This window comes from Oncorhynchus mykiss, chromosome 10, assembly GCF_013265735.2.
Source record: "Oncorhynchus mykiss isolate Arlee chromosome 10, USDA_OmykA_1.1, whole genome shotgun sequence".
In the NCBI taxonomy this organism is placed as follows: domain Eukaryota; kingdom Metazoa; phylum Chordata; class Actinopteri; order Salmoniformes; family Salmonidae; genus Oncorhynchus; species Oncorhynchus mykiss.
In genome coordinates this window covers 29,971,194-29,990,062 of record NC_048574.1, presented here as the reverse complement: position 1 = coordinate 29,990,062, position 18,869 = coordinate 29,971,194, and the positions used below count along the sequence as shown (strand labels likewise).

The 18,869-nt window shown below is 42.8% G+C and overlaps 1 protein-coding gene across 2 annotated transcripts in view; it reads right to left on the bottom strand.

The window, feature by feature from the left end:
* Positions 1 to 7,714: 7,714 nt before the first annotated feature.
* The window catches only part of LOC110533619 (protein FAM222B), a 60,296-nt gene continuing 49,141 nt past the window's right edge, over positions 7,715 to 18,869 (bottom strand). For both annotated transcript variants that reach the window (XM_021618019.2, XM_021618018.2), the window contains exon 3: positions 7,715 to 10,848. In XM_021618019.2, the coding sequence (XP_021473694.2) occupies positions 9,113 to 10,848 (1,736 nt within the window). In that variant the 3' untranslated portion in view covers positions 7,715 to 9,112. The remainder of the gene's footprint in view (positions 10,849 to 18,869) is intronic.

The window sequence follows — 18,869 nt, the reverse complement described above, 5'->3', positions numbered from 1 at the left end:
TTAGTTTAGGCAGGTCCTAAGAAACATAAGACTAATGTATTTTCAAAAGAATAGAATGGCATATTGAGTTTAATGACTTTATTGATCTATGCAGCCTATATGACTGTGGCATGCACATGAAATCAGTTATTTTGTTAAAAAGACTAGACACACAGTCAACACACATATTTTACAGTAGGCTTAGAATTTTATGAAATACAAATATTTTTTCTACACAACTTGCATTATGGCAACAACATGTGGAACCCATCATATAAAAAAGTGAGATTTTGAAACAGAGCCCAAGGCAAGCCCATGCTTTTTAATCCACGTTTCATCTCTTTCCAACCCTCACTCTGCTTTGTTAGGGAGCAGGCATAGGGTCTTACTCTGAATGTATCTTCATATTTTTCAAAAGCATTTGAACACCCTCTGATCAGTGCTAATAAATGAGCCAAATAGACAAGATGATAATGATATCCAAACAGAGATTCAGTGGAAAAAAAACTGTGACATTGATTTATCAATACACCAAGCTTGTCTCAAAGCAGAGCAAAACGGGGCTGAAATAGTTGACCACACACAGGTAGTTTATTGCTTCTATCAAATGTATTATAAAAATTGGATGACTTTGGGGTTTCAGTAAGCAACAATTGAATGCCTTCAACTACATTAGCCTTCTTTATTCCAATATTTTTTGTCATTCAGTGATATTTATTCCCACATTAATTCTTTATGGATCCACCCACTTGTGGTTAAGAAAACAGTGCATGTGGTGGGTTCTGCAAAGAGATGGGTGATGATAGTAGTATGTGATGGGTGATGATCGTAGTATGTGATGGGTCATGATAGTAGTATGAGATGGGTGATGATAGTAGGATGATAGTAGTAAAGGGAGCTGCCTAGCAACCATCAAGAGCTTAAGAATGTAGGCATAAAGGCTACATTTAAGTGATAATGCCCGAGAAGCCGATGTTTGGAGGATATATTCGTTGAGGGCCAGTGTTGTGCCAAAAATCTCCCCCCTACCAGAATCCCCCCCCACATGAACGTGCACGCACTCAATTCTCCATTGCTGCGACTTGCTTGCTAGTTGAGATTTCTGCTCTTCACTCCGTTGTCAGTTTAGCCTACATTTCACTGATCTTAGTAGCAGACAGCATTTTTTATTTGTGTCCTTCAAGGCAGCTGTCAATGATCATGTTAGGCTGCATTTCATTAGATTTTTTATGGCAGTTCGATCACGGGGGAGGCACTAGTAATGACTGCATTTTTCAGTTTGGCTATTTGTTTCAAGTGTATTAGTCTATAAATAAATATCTTTGGCAAAATTTGTCATCTCTCCCATGTCTTATTCAACTAGTACTTGTTCTGAAATGTTTATTGCTTGCCTACATTTTACTCCCTCCTATGTTTAATATAACACGCATACATGAATTATTAATTTCGGGTTGCCTATCCTGATGTGAAGTTTGTTCTATAGAAAGTATTTGACTCTGATGTGTGCCACAGAAAGTATTTGACTCTAGTGACAAAATTAAGGAAATTAGAATGGGGGTAGGATTTCGGCACGGCCATTTTCTTGTGTGCCGAAACTGGGTAGCCATTTGATTAGATGTTCAGTAGTCTTAATGACAAAGCAAAAACAGGCTGTTAGAAATGTCTAAAAACTGAAAACTAGTATTCAGACCCTTTACTCAGTACCTTGCTGAAGCACTTTTGGCTGCGATGACAGCCTCAAGTCTTCTTGAGTATGACACTACAAGCTTGGCACACCTGTATTTGGGGGTTTCTCCCATTAATATCTGCAGATCCTCTCAACCTCTGTCGGATGGGGAGCGTCGCTGCACAGCTATTTTCAGGTCTCTCCAGAGATGTTCGATTGGGTATAAGTCCTGGCTCTGGCTGGTCCACTCAAGGGCATTCAGAGACCTGTCCCGCCACTCCTGCATTGTCTTGGCTGTGTGCTTATGGTCATTGTTCTGTTGGAAGGTGAACCTTTACCCCAGTCTGAGGTCCTGAGCGCTCTGGAAAGGATTTTCATCAAGGATCTCTCTATACTTTGCTCCGTTCATCTTTGCCTCGATCCTGACTAGTCTACCAGTCTCTGCCGCTGAAAAACATACCCACAGCATGATGCTGCTACCATCATGCTTTACCGTAGGGATGGTGCCAGGTTTCCTCCAGACGTGAAGCTTGGCATTCAAGCCAAAGACATCAATCTTGGTTTCATCAGACCAGAGAATGTTGTTTCTCATGGTCTGAGAGTCCTTTAGGTGCCTTTCGGCAAACTCCAAGCAGTCTGTCCTATGTATTTTACTGAGGAGTGGCTTTGTCTGGCCACTCTACAATAAAGGCCTGATTGGAGTGCATAGGGAGTTCAGTCCCAGGGCTGTGAGCGTTGTGGTGAGCTTAAAAGGGCACTATGGTATTGAAGGTCAAGCTGTAGTTGCTAAAAATATGCATTCCTCTTGTCCAGATGGGTGAGGTCGGTGTGCAGTGCAATGGCGTCGTCCGTGGATCTGTCAGGGATCTTGAGAATTGAAGAAAATTTGGCAGGTGCACAGTGCACTGTTCGGATGCTGTTATTATTTCGGATAAACGTGAGAAGATAATCTGCTTTTTAAAGTGATTTGTTTGACAATCAGACGAAAACGTCATGACTGGTTGTGTTCATGGCACATTCAAAGGGAATACAGTTTTACAGTTAAATTACATGTCTTTACTATAAAAGCCTCAGACTGGCCTATGCCTGGGGCCTCCAAATCAAGTACACCACTATAAAGTAGCCAATGTCATCTTTCTTGATTATATGAGCCCGGTTTATATCTGGTTCTAACATGCGTCCGTTGTCTTGCTCTTGTCCACATTCTAACAGCATACTTAAATTATTATCGATATATCAATGACTCATTCTGGCCAGTTCGGTGAACTGTCTCAATGAAAACGCTACATAAATAAGCATTTTCAAAGTTCAGTGATAGGTCACAGAATAATATCCCTGTTGCTATTGATGATTCAACCCCTGCCTTGCTCAAATCTCTCAAGAGCGATAGTGTCTGAACTGAACCCAGAAAGCGGTCGGTCAGTACCCCCCACTGTGCTCTCTTTAAAGAACTCCTGCCAGACAAATCAAAGCCAGTGTGACCTGCAGATTTCTCGATTTCACAGCTTGCTCTGGCTACGTGACTTCCTGTCGCTATTTTACACCGGATCGCTTTGATACAGTAGGAAAGCGGTCAAAGCACTGAATGAAATTGGTGCAATCACCGCTTTGTATACCAGTGGTCGCGGTTAAAACGGCAATGTGAGGCACAAGGAGTGTAGGCCTATGTACTGTATAGCCTCCTGAATCAAATCAAATTGATTTATATCGCCCTTCTTACATCAGCTGATATCTCAAAGTGCTGTACAGAAACCCAGCCTAAAACTTCAAACAGCAAGCAATGCAGGTGTAGAAGCACGATTAATCATGGATTGATTTGACTTCCTAACTAGGTCCAATTGCAGAATCTGTTACAATTAGGTTTCTGTTCCTGATTGATGCGGAGATGAGGTGCTACCTAAAAATCAATGACTGTGTGATGATGATGTAGGTAAAGCTTTATTTCACACACATTACTGTTGAAATTAAATCTCAGGGACTAAAATGGGGGAGAAAAAAAAAACTTGCAATGCTGTCTGATCTAAAGAAATAATTCAAGCACTCAGGGGGTACCCCATGCAGATTTGTAGGGCAATGAGCAGACAGGTATATGGTTTGGAGACAAACATAAGGTGGAAGAATGTCCAATTTCCTCCATCTGTTCTCATTGAGTAAAAGGTTGTGAGCATATGTATTTCAAATACTCATATTTGCAAGTTCTGTACGACTCATCAAATAGGAGAAACGGCATTTGGGCATCAAAAGAACAGGACATCCATAAAACACATTTCTAAGCATAAATTAGAACTTTATTTTATTATTACAATATTACAAAAAGAGTAGCACAACTCACTCTCTCACCTTTTTATCTTTCGTACAGCCACAGAGTGACATGTAAAAGAGACTTATCAAGCCTTCCTGGATTTCACAGCAACAGTAAAGGAAACAAAGACACATTTTTTTTTTAAACAACAAGAAAATCAAGTATAATAAACAAGTCACAACTGAAGCTTTGAAACTGGGGGGGAAATGGTTTGTTTACAGCCCAGTAACTACACATACAGGGCCTTGCAGAAGTATTCAGACCCCTTGGATTTCTTCACATTTTGTGTTACAAAGTGGGATTAAAATGGATTTGTCCTGTTTTTTCTTCCAACAATCTACTCAAAATTCTCTGTGGTGCCAAAGTGGAAGAAAAATTAAGCCCCTTTGCTCAGGCAAGCCTAAATTAGTTCAGGATAAAAAATGTGGCTTTAAAAAAAAAAAAATCACATCATTACATGACTCACTGTGTGAAATACTAGGGGTTGACATGATTTTTAAATGACTAACCCCTCCACTTTCCCTCATACACACACAGTGCCTTTGGAAAGTATTCAGACCCCATCGACTTTTTCCATATTTTGTTACGTTACAGCCTTATTCTAAAGTGGATTAAATCAAAACAATTCCCCAGCAATCGAGACACAATACACCATAATGACGACGCGAAAACAGGCTTGTAGACATGGTTCCACATTTATTACAAATAAAAAACAGAAATACCTTATTTACATAAGTATTCAGACCTTTTGCTATGAGCTCAGGTGCATCCGGTTTCCATTGATTATCCTTGAGATGTTTCTACAACTTGATTAGTCCACCTGTGGTAAATTCAAATGATTGGAAAGGCACACATCTGCCTATATAAGGTCCCAGAGTTGACAGTGCAAAAATCAAGCCATCTGGTCGAAGGAATTGTCCGTAGAGCTCCGAGACAGGATTGTGTCGAGGCACAGATCTGAGGAAGAGTACCAAAAAATGTCTGCAGCATTGAAGGTCCAATCGGGGGAGAAGGGGCTTTGGTCAGGGAGGTGACCAAGAACCCGATGGTCACTCTGACAGAGCTAGAGTTCCTCTGTGGAGATGGGAGGACCTTCCAGAAGGACAAACATCTCTGCAGCACTCCACCAATCAGGCCTTTATGGTAGAGTGGTCAGACTGAAGTCGTTCCTCAGTAAAAGGCACATGACAGCCCACTTGGAGTTTGCCAAAAGGCACCTAAAGGACTCTCAGACCATTAGAAAGAAAATTCTCTGGTCTATTCTCTGGTCTGATGAAACCAAGATTGAACTCTTTGGCCTGAATACCAAGCGTCACGTCTGGAAGAAACTTGGTAACATTCCTACGGTGAAGCATGGTGGTGGCAGCATCATGCTGTGGGGATGTTTTCAGTGGCCCAGTCAGAGCCCAGATTTGAACATCTCTGAAGAGATCTGAAAATAGCTGTGCAGCAATGCTCCCCATCCAACCTGACAGAGAGGATCTGCAGAGAAGAATGGGAGAAATTCCCCAAATACAGGTGTGCCAAGCTTGTAGTGTCATATCCAAGAAGTCTCAATGCTGTAATCACTGACAAAGGTGCTTCAACAAAGTACTGAGTAAAGGGTCTGAATACTTACGTAAATGTGATATCCATTTTTTAAATTTTAAATGAGTGAAAATGTCTAAAAACACTGTTTTTGCTTTGGCATTATGGGGTAGTGTGTGTACATTGATGAGGTGGAAAACATTTGTTTTAATCAATTTTAGAATAAGGCTGTAAAGTAACAAAATGTGGAAAAAGTCAAGGGTTCTGAATATATTTTGTAAGGTCCCTCAGTCAAGTATTGAATTTCAAGCACAGATTCAACTAAAAAGAGCAGGGAGCTTTTCGAAAGCCTCACAAACAAGGACAGTAATTGGTAGATGGGTAACAATAACAAAATCAGACATTGTATATCTCGCTAAGCATGGTAAAGTTAATGATTATGGATTAAACCACCCAGACACATCAAATATACAGTGAACCTTTAAACCGAGCTGCAGGACAGGAATGAAACTGCTCAGGGATGTTACCATGAGGCCATTAGTGATTTTAAAAAAAAGTTTGATAGCTGTGATGGGAGAAAACTGACGATGGATCAATAACTTTGTAGTGATGCCACAATGACTTAAAAGACAGAGTGAAAATAATACAAATATACTGAATAGAAATATTGCGAAACATTCATCTTGTGTGCGCACCAAGGCAAAGCAAAAAAGCTGAAGAAAAAAAACAACACAGCAAAGAATATACTCGTTGGCCTAAATGCAAAGTCTTATGTTTGGGGCAAATCCAACAGCACAGCGCTGAGTAATTGCCTCCTTATTTTCAAGCATGGTGGTGGCTGCATCATGGTATGGGTATGGTTGTCATCAGTGAATATTGGGGAATTTTTCAGGATGAAAAGAAATGGGATGGAGCCAAGCACAGGCAAAATCCTGGAGGAAAACCTACTTCAGTCTGCTTTACACCAGATACTGGGAGAGGAATTCACCTTTAAGCAGGACAATAACTTACAACAATAGCTCGTGTACATTTGGCCTGTTTACCAAGACGACAGAGAATGTTCCTGAGTGGGCAAGTTACAGTTTTGACTTAAATATGACTGAAAATCTATGAAAAAGACTAAAATTGCTGTCTAGCCATGATCCCCAACATCTTGACAGAGATTGAAGAATTATGAAAAGAATAATGGGCTAATTAAGCAATAAGGCACCTTGGGGTTTTGTGGTATATTGCCAATATACCACGGCTAAGGGCTGTTCTCAACCACGACACAACGCGGAGCGCCTGGATACAGCCCTTAGCCGTGGTATATTGGCAATATCACACAAAACCCCAAGGTGCCTTATTGCCATTATAAACTGGTTACCAGTGTAATTAGAGCAGTAAAAAAATGTTTGGGTCATTCCCGTGGTATACAGTGTGATATACCACAGCTTTCAGACAATCATCATTCAGGGCTCTAACCACCAGTTTATAATATTGCACAATATAGGTGTAAACCTCAGAGACCTACCCAAGAAGACTCACAGCTGTAATCGCTGCGAAGGTGTTTCTAACATGTATTGACTCGGGGAGATGAATACTTATGCCACGACTATATTTGAGTCATTTCATTTCTATTCATCTTAAACTTTGACAGAGTATTTTGCATAGATTGTTGCAAAAAAATGAACAATTGAATCCATTTTAATCCCACTTTGTAACACAATCAAATTTGAAGAAATCCAAGGAGAATGAACACTTTTGCAAGGCCCTGTAGGATTAAAATATAATTACAAAATATAACTACATTTCTTGTTTTCGTAATTAAGAAGAATCTCTAAAGGAATTGCCTTTCCTATTCAACAAAAACTCCCATAAAAATAAAAGGCAAATTAACAAACAGAAATTGCGGGTCCTCTGTATGTATCCTTGCAATCGTCATTCTCATAATCATCATTTTGGGTTTTCGTTATAACCATGCATGTTTTCAAAGGAAAGTCCAAGGACCAAATACTTAAGGCTTTTTAAGGGCTGTTAGGGAAGGAGGCGAACAGAAAGTGGAGGTCAGTGTGTCCACCACGCTCACGTACAGACACACACTCACATCTGCATACATACAAAACGCACATGCACACACGTCTATAGTCAACCTGCATCAGCAGGCATCATTCTCACACAATCATTACACTTTAAAAAGTTACAGTAGTATAGTAGGTAAGCCAGTGTAAAATAAAATAAACAACGCATTTGCTGTTTCACTTAAGTTAGTCAATTTCCTTTAACCTCCAAGTGATCTTGCAAGTGATCAATTTGGTATTTTCAGCAGACTTCATACCAGAATCAGTAGCAACTAAGTTAGCTTTAGTGATTAAAAACAAAATACACTCAGGATCAAAACTCTAATTTGGTTCATAGTTAGTTTCTAAAATAACATTACATTAGTAACAATTCTATTTATTTCACTCCAGTAGATAGGTTTAGTCCTGCTAACTAGCTCACTGCCTTCACTAAACAACTGCCAAACAGAACATCGCATTTCAACAATTCAAGTAGTTGTTTTCGGGTTCACGAAAAATGATAGGAAACATAAAATGACATCTTTTAAAATACGTTTTCCTTGTCAATTATGTGACTTTGGCCATTTAAGGCTTCAGACAGAATTAATTATTTTTTTCACTCCATTAAAATAAAAATATATTAATCCACAATCATGTTGCCAATCTCAATTGGCACTGGTGACAAATGGTTTGTAACAGACACCTGAATTCATTGCAGCATTTTGAGCAAGAGCGAGTTGGTCAGCTCCCCCAGTCAGTCCAGTATGTTGCTCCCTGCTGGATCTAGATGTCTACACTGTCTATACAGTATATATCTATGCTCTGTACAAACATCAACCTGATTAGATTAGATACTTTGATGATAGCGAGGAATCAACCTTGACCAGTGACCTGATTCAGAAAACAGTCCTATTTCACAAATAAATACATTTCTAAAGAAAGAAAAAGCCTCTTTGTACATGTGTCTCCATCTGTCCTTTGTAGTGTCCAGTGACTGATAGTTTCAGTTTCACACTGAACCATTCATTATCTCGTCTGCAAGGTGATTTCAAGAGGTTTTTAATCTTGATGTCACTACGAGTTTCAGAAGTAAACGCAAAAAGGGAACATTAGCCACTTGTCCAAAAAAACTAATCGCAGAGGAGAAATCCCCACACGACTCAGTAAAAACAAACAAATGAATGTTTTTTTCTTTCTTCCATGAAGCGTCAATGAGTTTTCATCCATCCTCTGCAGAAATTGAAGGAAGGACAGATCTGAAGTAAAAATAACTCTGTATCCTTAGATCCAGGCACACTGATAGACAGGTAGGATGGAAAAAAGGTAGGGAATGATGACAATCACATACATAAGAAACGCTCTCTAGAGGGTGCCTAGTGAAAGCACTCATTTACAAAATCAACTGATCACTTGCAAGATAGACTCCAAGAAAAAGAAAAACCAACACTGCTCTTTATTATATATTAATTTGTCCTCTTTTTAATGTTAGCAGAAATTTTTACTTAATTTATTAATTTAATTATATTTCATATTTTTCCTTTAAGACTAAAATAAGGTTTTCGATAACTGCTGTGTAGACAAGACCGGCCGTAGCTTATCTTATCTGTACCCTGGGTGCTGGATGTGAGCGGTTCTGCCGTCCCCGGGGCCAACCTCGGGCCCCACCCTGTTCATGGGAGGCCTGTGCATCTTTCCAATCAGCCCCAGATTGTGATCTCGGAAGCAGGGCGTCTGGAAGTCCCCGCCCAAGTAATCTGCTGTTTGCACCAGACTAGTCTGGCCGGAGGAGGAGGAGCTCGCCCTGGGCCTGTAATGGCCTCCCCCAGGGGGCCCACCGCAGTCTAGGGTGGTGGAGCCCCCTGGGGGCCCACCATGGAATGGCATGGACAGGTCCTGAGACCCGGAGCTGTCGCTGTTGGGCGTTGGCAGGATACTGCTGTTCCACACAGCGTGTTGTTGGAAATAGTGGCCACCACTGGTGTAGTGGGCCAGTGGACCCCCAGGCATGCCATTATTGTTGTTGTTGGGGGGAGAGGGGGTGGGCTTCTCTATAGGAGGCTTCAGGCTGTATGGCTGGCCCACACACAGCTCTGGGGGGTAGCCCATGTGAGAGGGGTGCTTGCAGGGGTGGCCCCCGCCATCCTGCTGCATGTGCTGTAGATGAGCCAACTGCTGCTGGTTCCAGCGCATCTGCTGTTGGTGATTATGTTGTTGATGCTGTTGTTGATGCTGTTGTTGCTGCTGCTGTTTGATATCATTGTGGTAAACAGGCATCATGTTAGAAGCAGCCATGTTGTTTTGGGGGTGAGAGGGGGCAGCAGCCTTGTTCGCAGGACACATGATGCAGTTGGGGTGTGGGGGCAGCCCGGGGGGACAGACGTTGGGGTGTGGGTGGCTGTGCATGGACAACCTGGAGCTGGCGTTGATGAGGAGGTTGCGGCTGATGGGGCTGGGGTTTGCGATCTGGCCCTCGCACATTGAGGTGGCCCCAGCCCCCTGAGCCCGGGCTTGGCAGAACTGGTTGATCTGGTGCACGATGCTGCTCAGGTCTGGCTGGCGGCCCTGGTTCAGGCCGGCGGCCATGGACAGAGGAATTGTTGAGGTAGAGACGGTCACGTTAGGCGGCGCGTCAGCGTCTGGCAGCTTTCGGCCCCCCTGAAGGCCGGGAGGAGGCTGCCCCTGCTGCTGAAGGCTCTGTTGCTGCTGCTGCTGGAGCAGGAGGGTGGGGCCAGAGGGAGGCTGGGGGTGGCCCAGGGCTGGGGGGTGGGACAGAGTCTGGGCCCTGGGCAAACTCTGCTCTGGGTGCTGCTGGGGCATGGAGGGTGGGTGTCTGAGGACCTGGCACTGACCCTGCTGCTGGGGGTGATTCTGTTGTAGAGTCTGAGGGTGAGTCTGGCTCCCAGGGTGAGGGTTCAGGCTCTGCCGGGGCATGCCCTGGCCTTGGGAAGGGGGGTGGTGTAGGTTTAAAGTGCTGGCCGAGGCGGCTGCTGCTGCGTATGGCCCTCCGGGGCCAGGGGGGTTCATGATGACCTCGGAGGGTTGCAGGCGTACCCGGCTGCCATCAAAGTCTTTGAGGATGCCCTTGATGACGGGCATCTTGATGATGGCAAGGAGGCCGGCCTTGGAGCTGGCCTGAGAGGGGGGGTAGGGGCTGTAACGCTGGCAAGAGGTATCCAGCCCGTTGACTGTGCGGCGCACGTGGTTCCTCTGGGGGACCTTGACGCTGTTGGGGAAGATCTTAATGGTCAGGGGGTTGTTGGCAACCTTCTTAGCATAAGCATCCAATTCTGCAGGGGTTGGATATTGAGCAGATCTCATCCTCTGTGTAGTGTCCCCTGGGGTGACAGACAGAGACAGAGAGAGTGGGGTGGAGGGGAGAAGATGGGGGGGGGCAAAGAGGGGAAGTGAGAGAGAAACATGTTAACGCAGGTAAAAAGCAAAATTACAGGTTTCCCATCAGAAGAGCAGATGTGTGATAATCTTCTGAGTAGAACAGAACTGACTCCAACAACATTATCACATTCCAAATCTCAGCGCTTCCTCTAACATGAAAAACAGCAGTGTTCTCATCTCATATCTCACGGGGACACGAGCCAAGTCCCCAATGGCATTTTATTCCCTTTATGGTGCAGTCTAAAGGGAATAAGGTGCCATTTTGGATGCATACAGAGAGTTCTTGCCTGGATTCCCCTGCAAGCAACGCATTCTTCACATTCACATTCCATACCAAACCTTCTCTGCTATGCAATCTGGTTTCAGAGCTGGTCATGGGTGCACCTCAGCCACGCTCAAGGTCCTAAACGATATCTTAACCGCCATCGATAAGAAACATTACTGTGCAGCCGTATTCATTGATCTGGCCAAGGCTTTCGACTCTGTCAATCACCACATCCTCATCGGCAGACTCTACAGCCTTGGTTTCTCAAATGATTACCTCGCCTGGTTCACCAACTACTTCTCTGATAGAGTTCAGTGTGTCAAATCTGAGGGTCTGCTGTCCGGACCTCTGGCAGTCTCTATGGGGGTGCCACAGGGTTCAATTCTTGGACCGACTCTCTTCTCTGTATACATCAATGATGTCGCTCTTGCTGATCCACCTCTATGCAGACGACACCATTATGTATACTTCTGGCCCTTCTTTGGACACTTAACAACCCTCCAGGCAAGCTTCAATGCCATACAACTCTCCTTCCGTGGCCTCCAATTGCTCTTAAATACAAGTAAAACTAAATGCATGCTCTTCAACCGATCGCTGCCTGCACCTGCCCGCCTGGCTACCATCACTACTATGGATGGTTCTGACCTAGAATATGTGGACAACTATAAATACCTAGGTGTCTGGTTAGACTGTAAACTCTCCTTCCAGACCCACATCAAACATCTCCAATCCAAAGTTAAATCTATAATTGGATTTCCTATTTTGCAACAAAGCATCCTTCACTCATGCTGCCAAACATACCCTTGTAAAACTGACCATCCTACCAATCCTCGACTTCGGCGATGTCATTTACAAAATAGCCTCCAATACCCTACAACAAATTGGATGCAGTCTATCACAGTGCAATCTGTTTTGTCACCAAAGTCCCATATACTACCCACCATTGCGACCTGTACGCTCTCGTTGGCTGGCCCTCGCTTCATACTCGTCGCCAAACCCACTGGCTCCATGTCATCTACAAGACCCTGCTAGGTAAAGTCTCCCCTTATCTCAGCTCGCTGGTCACCATAGCAGCACCCACCTGTAGCACGCAGGTATATCTCTCTGGTCACCCCCAAAACCAATTCTTTCTTTGGCCGCCTCTCCTTCCAGTTCTCTGCTGCCAATGACTGGAACGAACTACAAAAATCTCTGAAACTGGAAACACTTATCTCCCTCACTAGCTTTAAGCACCAACTGTCAGAGCAGCTCACAGATTACTGCACCTGTACATAGCCCACCTATAATTTAGCCCAAACAACTACCCCTTTCCCTTTCCCCTTTTATTTCTATTTTGCACATTCTTCCACTGCAAATGTACCATTCCAGTGTTTTACTTGCTATATTGTATTTACTTTGCCACCATGGCCTTTTTTGCCTTTACCTCCCTTATCTCACCTCATTAGCTCACATCGTATATAGACTTGTTTATACTGTATTATTGACTGTATGTTTGTTTTACTCCATGTGTAACTCTGTGTCGTTGTATGTGTCAAACTGCTTTGCTTTATCTTGGCCAGGTCGCAATTGTAAATGAGAACTTGTTCTCAACTTGCCTACCTGGTTAAATAAATCAAATAAAAAATTCTGAAGTGCCATAGTAGGGGTTAAGGGATGTCAGTCATTCAGACGGTAACAGTGAGGTCAGTAGCCACAATGGGGCCATACTCAAACATTTGCTTAGACCCAAGGTTTATAACTGAGTCTAAAATGGCTAGCTACTAGCTTTTCTTATAGCATAGTGGCTAATTGTGCCAGGTTGGCCTGAGGATGACCAGCTGAGTACATCATTACATCTGGTAACAGATTCCATATAGGCCAATTAAAATCGTTGATGTAGTTGGACTTGATCCAACACTTTTTCTCAAAAGTGTCCTTACCATAAGTCCACCGGCAACTTCTGATAATCAAAATAACTATCACAAGTTGTAACATGACTGCACAAACAGCTCACAGTGTAGAGCACTGAGTTCTTGACAATTGCTGCAACTTGCTGTGCAGGTTCGAATCCCCCACGGGGTCTTTTTTTTTTCTTCCTTTGAAATGTAGAATTACATTTATTGTGTTAGTGTGCTGAGAATGGAAATACAGTCAACACCTTGAAAATGAAGGAGGCAGAGTGGTAAAGAGACAGAGAGAGTGGCGCAGCTCCATGACAGCAGACAGTAATCACACAACATCTTTGTGATCTCCGGAACACCACTGAGCCCTCTGACAGTCATTTGTTACAGCTGCTAAGCACCTCACTGGCTATATTTAACAATGCCCTAGTGTGTGTGCCAATGCTGTAGTGTGTGTGTGAGACTGATAAGGTGTGTATTTGACAGGTGTGTCTTGTGTGTGTGTGTGTGTGTGTGTGTGTGTGTGTGTGCTTAGCATGTGTTAATGTGATTGCGTGTTTCAGTCACTCAATGACACCCATTTTCTTCCCCAACTATAGAAGTCAGTAATAATGTTATATTAGAGAAAGGGGCCTGCCTCCAGCCATTGTGATCTGGACTGAGGAGAGGCTCTGTATCTGCAGCCTCACCAAGCATCCCCTCTCCAGGCTGAGCCCTGGGCCTCACAGCCTCCCTGGCCCAGCCAGCCTGACCTAAACATACACACAGGCTGCGTCCTAAATTGTGCACTACTTATATTTTGTTTTTCTATTCAATAATTCTCTCTCATACAACATTCTTCTATTAAATACACGGGTAAAAAAGAAAGAAAAAAGAAAGAAGGTAGTGTTTATTGGAGGGTGGCTAGTTCTGTCCTTCACTGGAATGCTAACGGGTTCCCTTTTTAGCAGACTCATCTTCTAATGTCTTTCATCTAGCTGAAAGTCTCTTTCCATCTTCCTCTCCTCTACTCAGCCTCACAGGCAGCATGCAGAGTGAGTGGGCTAGGAAGCAGTGGCACAAGGCAGAGAGCTGAGCTGTGAGGACAGGCATTGGCACGGCGGTGGCACAAGGAAGTCATGCCAACGGACTAATTCATCCTCTATTAGTGAGCAGGAAACAAAGGGTGTCAATGAGAGGGGCCGGGGTGGCATTGACGGGTGTGGGTGGGGGGTGACTAACTGCTCATTAATGCAGGGGTCTGGGCCAGGCATTTGAGCTCAACACTCAATCACTGGCTGCTTAATTCCTTCTTCTGACTTAATGCCTGGGTAAGCAAACAGAGCACAGACACAACCACAACGCCTGCCCAGCCACACCTTTGCAACGTTTGTTGCAGAGATTACTAATGATCTCCATGAGTCATCTCTCCATTCAATGACAGAAAGATCAAATCAAATCAAGTTAGCTAAACTGTACAATACTGTGTGTGCACTGTGCATGTGGTTACGGGCACATCTGTGTGACCTCCAGCTGAACAGATCCTTGGAGAGATGGATAGGAAAACTACTGAACACTCGGTAAGACACACACAGGTTCTTATTCAAACTACGGTTTTCATCGAAACAAGATTAGAACAGTAGGGAGGCCAAAGGCTCACGATGTTTTAGATGAAAAATGTTTCACACACTAGCAGGATATTGAATCAGACATCAGAGCCATACAGCAATGACAATTAAGGCTTCCTTGTCCCTTTTTTCAATTTTACACTGCTCTCTCTGAGCGTTCCATAATGATAAGACAAGAGAGACTTAATTTAAACAGCAAGAGACTCGTTATGCTGACAGAGCGAACGTAGTCGGCATCTACTTCAGATCTCAGTATCTTCCCATGCAGCCCCTTCGGTAAAGTAGTTACTGAGAGAGTAAAATGTTTCTGCCTGATCCATTTGCTGTACTTCTCTCTTATCTCTTCTCTGTTCTGTAGAGGAACCGGGGGGCCATTTCCACTTTCCAGGCATTTGAGCTCTGACTCAGTCTGACAAAAAGCTGTTTCTGTGTGTTCCAGTATGTACTTGACCCACTCCACTCCTCTGCTCAGACAGCCCTTAACATTTCACAGGTAGTGTGTGTGTGTTCTCATCTATTTAACATCTCTCCTCAGTTTCTCTCCCCCAATGATAAATAAAGATGCTGCCCTGGCCTGGACTCTTAATGGCAACCTGCTAGCTCGTAACTTTAAACGACTCTCCCTTGTACACACACGCACAGAGGAAAAGGACGGGAAGGGAAAGAGATTCTAATGAGGAAGAGGTAGACACTGCACTGGCAACATAGGCTTTCAGGCCTAGGAGATGGCTCTGTTTCTTTTAACTACGAGGAGACAATGTTGGATGAGAATATTTTTTGTTTAGACTTTTTTTAATGAAGATTGTAATAAAATCCTAACAGGAAGCATTATGATTGGATATAGGCCTATAACAGTCATTGATGAATATCGAATGTACATACATGTATTGGTTTGGATTATCCTTGTATACAATTGGGTGTATTATTTAGTCATTATATGTTTAAATTAATGATTAGAATATTCCACCCTGAAACTATATAATTGTATGTAATTGATTAGAATCAATGAAATACATTAGAATCATCAAATTATTATTAATGATGTGTGTAGTCTTAGTCAGTAAAATTATAATAAATTGTGTGTGTAGTTTTAGTCAGAAATAGGGTAAAACAATATATCTGTACAATATGTCTCTATAGTATCTTAAACACAGACTGTCTGAGCAAGATTCAGTGCCAACCTTGGCTAGAGGCCACAGAGATTTGTGAAAGGACAGGGAGTGCTTCTCACGGTCCCTAATCTTTGTCGGCTGGGTATTGATACAGTGTGTGCATAGGATACCTAGTGTTTGTGTGCAAAGTATGTGCGTAAGGAGCTAGTATAAAATGAATGGTTTTGTACAACGGACTTGCGCGCCCGTGAATGAACATTTTGACTATCATTGCTGGGCCTCCGTCTGTTTCATTCAACCAGTATCTTACACATTCTGGGTTGCAGACTGAGTAGTTTAATTGAATTGGGGTTATGAACATTGAGAACATAATTCTCGTAACACCGTGGGATATACAGTGCATTCAGAAAGTATTCAGACCCCTTCCCTTTTTTCCTATTTTGTTACGTTATATTATTAAATAAAAACATGTCCTCAATCTACACATAATACCCCATAATGACAAAGCAAAAATATGTTTAGACATTTTTGCAAATGTATTAAAAATAAAAACAGAAATACCTTATTTACATAAGTATTCAGACCCTTTGCTACGAGACTCAAAATTGAGCTCAGGTGTATCCTGTTTCCATTGATCATCCTTGAGATGTTTCGACAACTTGGAGTCCACCTGTGGTAAATTCAATTGATTGGACATGATTTGGAAAGGCACACACCTGTCTATATAAAGGTCCCACAGTTGACAGTGCATATGAGAGCAAAAACCAAGCTATGAGGTTGAAGGAATTGTCCGTAGAACTCAGACAGGATTGTGTTGAGGCACAGATCTGGGAAAGGGTGGCAAAAGAAATCTGCAGCATTGAAGGTCCAAGAACACAGTGGCCTCCATCATTCTTAAAACTGAAGAAGTTTGGAACCACCAAGACTCTTCCTAGAGCTGTCCGCCCGGCCAAAATGAGTAATCGGGGGAGAAGGGTCTTTGTCAGGGAGGTGACAGCTACAGTTCCTCTGTGGAGAAGAACCTTTCAGAAGGACAACCATCTCTGCAGCACTCCACCAATCAGGCTTTTATGGTAGAGCGGCTGGACGGAAGCCACTCCTCAGTAAAAGGCACATGACAGGCCACTTGGAGTTTGCCAAAAGGCACTAAAGTACTCACAGACCATGAGAAACAAAATGCTCTGGTCTGATGAAACCATGATTGAAGTATTTGGCCTGAATGCCAAAAGTCACGTCTGGAGGAAACATGGCACTATCCTACTGTGAAGCATGGTGGTGGCAGCATCATGCTGTGGGGATGTTTTTCAGCGGCAGGGAGACTAGACAGGATTAAGGGAAAGATGAACGGAGCAAAGTACAGAGAGATCCTTGATGAAAACCTGTTCCAGAGCACTCAGGACCTGACTGTGGAGAAGGTTCAACTTCCAACAGGACAACGACCCTAAGCACACAGCCAAGACAACGCAGGAGTGGCTTCAGGACAAGCCTCAATGTCCTTGAGTGGCCCAGCCAGAGCACAGACTTGAACCCGATCGAACATCTCTGGAGAGACCTGAAAATAGCTGTGCAGCGACGCTCCCCATACAAACTGACAGAACTTGGGAGGATCTGCAGAGAAAAATGGAAGAATCTTCCCAAATACAGGAGTGCCAAGTTTGTAGCGTCATACCCAAGAAGGCTCGATGCTGTAATCACTGCGAAAGGTGCTTCAACAAAGTACTGAGTAAAGGGTCTGAATACTTATGCAAATGTTATATTTCAATGTGTTATTTTTAATACATTTGCCCCAAAAAAATGTGCTGTCACTATGGGGTATTGTGTGTAGACTGATGATATGAAAAAAACGATTTAATCCATTTTAGAATAAGGCTGTAACTTAACAAAAATGTGGAAAAGTCAAGGCGTTTGAATACTTCCCGAATGAACTGTACACTAAAGCATTTTGTTTTATTTTTAAACCAACATTTTGCTTACGATGACCATAATCCATTGCGTGCCTACTTGTCCGGTTTGTGTGTTTCTTTTACGCCTGCCATGTTAAGTTAGTGTGGGGAAGACATGGAGGGAGACAGAAGAATGCGTGATCAAGAGGGATAAGAGGGCAGTTGCTTTGTGAGTTCTTTACTTGAAAATACATGACCTAAGTGATTGATAGTTGGTATTCAGCAGTCATAAAAGTAAGCCTTAGTTACTTTGAAGAACTACAAAGTAGTGATTTTGTCAGAAAGAATAGGCAGTAGCTCTAGAGATGAGACGACATATGAAATGAAATAATAAAGTCATAAAATAAAAATGGAATTTGTTAAATTAAAGTAATGTAAATAAATTATGGTTAAGTGATAAGCAACTATGGGCAGTCACTACCATCATGGAACTTTTACTGAATTGTTTTATTGTGTCGTTACAGGTTTTTCCCACATAATGCATAGTGCATTTAATGTTTAAAAAAAAAAGATCGAAACCAAAATCTGTGAAGAAAAACATTTCATCGAACCGAAACCAAACAGAACTCAAGAAGCACTAATCGCTCAGTATTATATAGCAACAATATCATTTAGGGCTAGCAATCTAGCAAATGTGTTTTGAGTTTGACTTCCTCATGTGGGGAATTATGTAGCATATAGCGTAAGCCAATTTGCACAAAAATGCATCAATATACATGCAAATTCATCTCTAAAGACCCTAAAATACATCTGCCCATTCTGGATCCAGTTTTGACATTCTGCAAATCAAAATATCCATCATGCAGTCCCTGAACATGTCAGATGAAATAGCAAACTTATTTAATGTCTTACTTGGCACAATAGCAACACCCACCCGTAGCACGCGCTCCAGCAGGTATATTTCCCTGGTCATCCCCAAAGCCAACACTTCCTTTGGCCACATTCCCTTCCAGTTCTCTGCTGCCAATGACTGGAACAAATTGCAAAAATCACTAAAGCTGGAGACTCATATGTCCCTCTCTAACTTTAAACACCAGCTGTGAGAGCAGCTCACAGATCACTGCACCTGTACATAGCCAATCTGTAAATAGCACCTCATTCCCATATTGTTATTTATCTTCTTGCTCTTTTGCACCCCAGTATCTCTACTTGCACA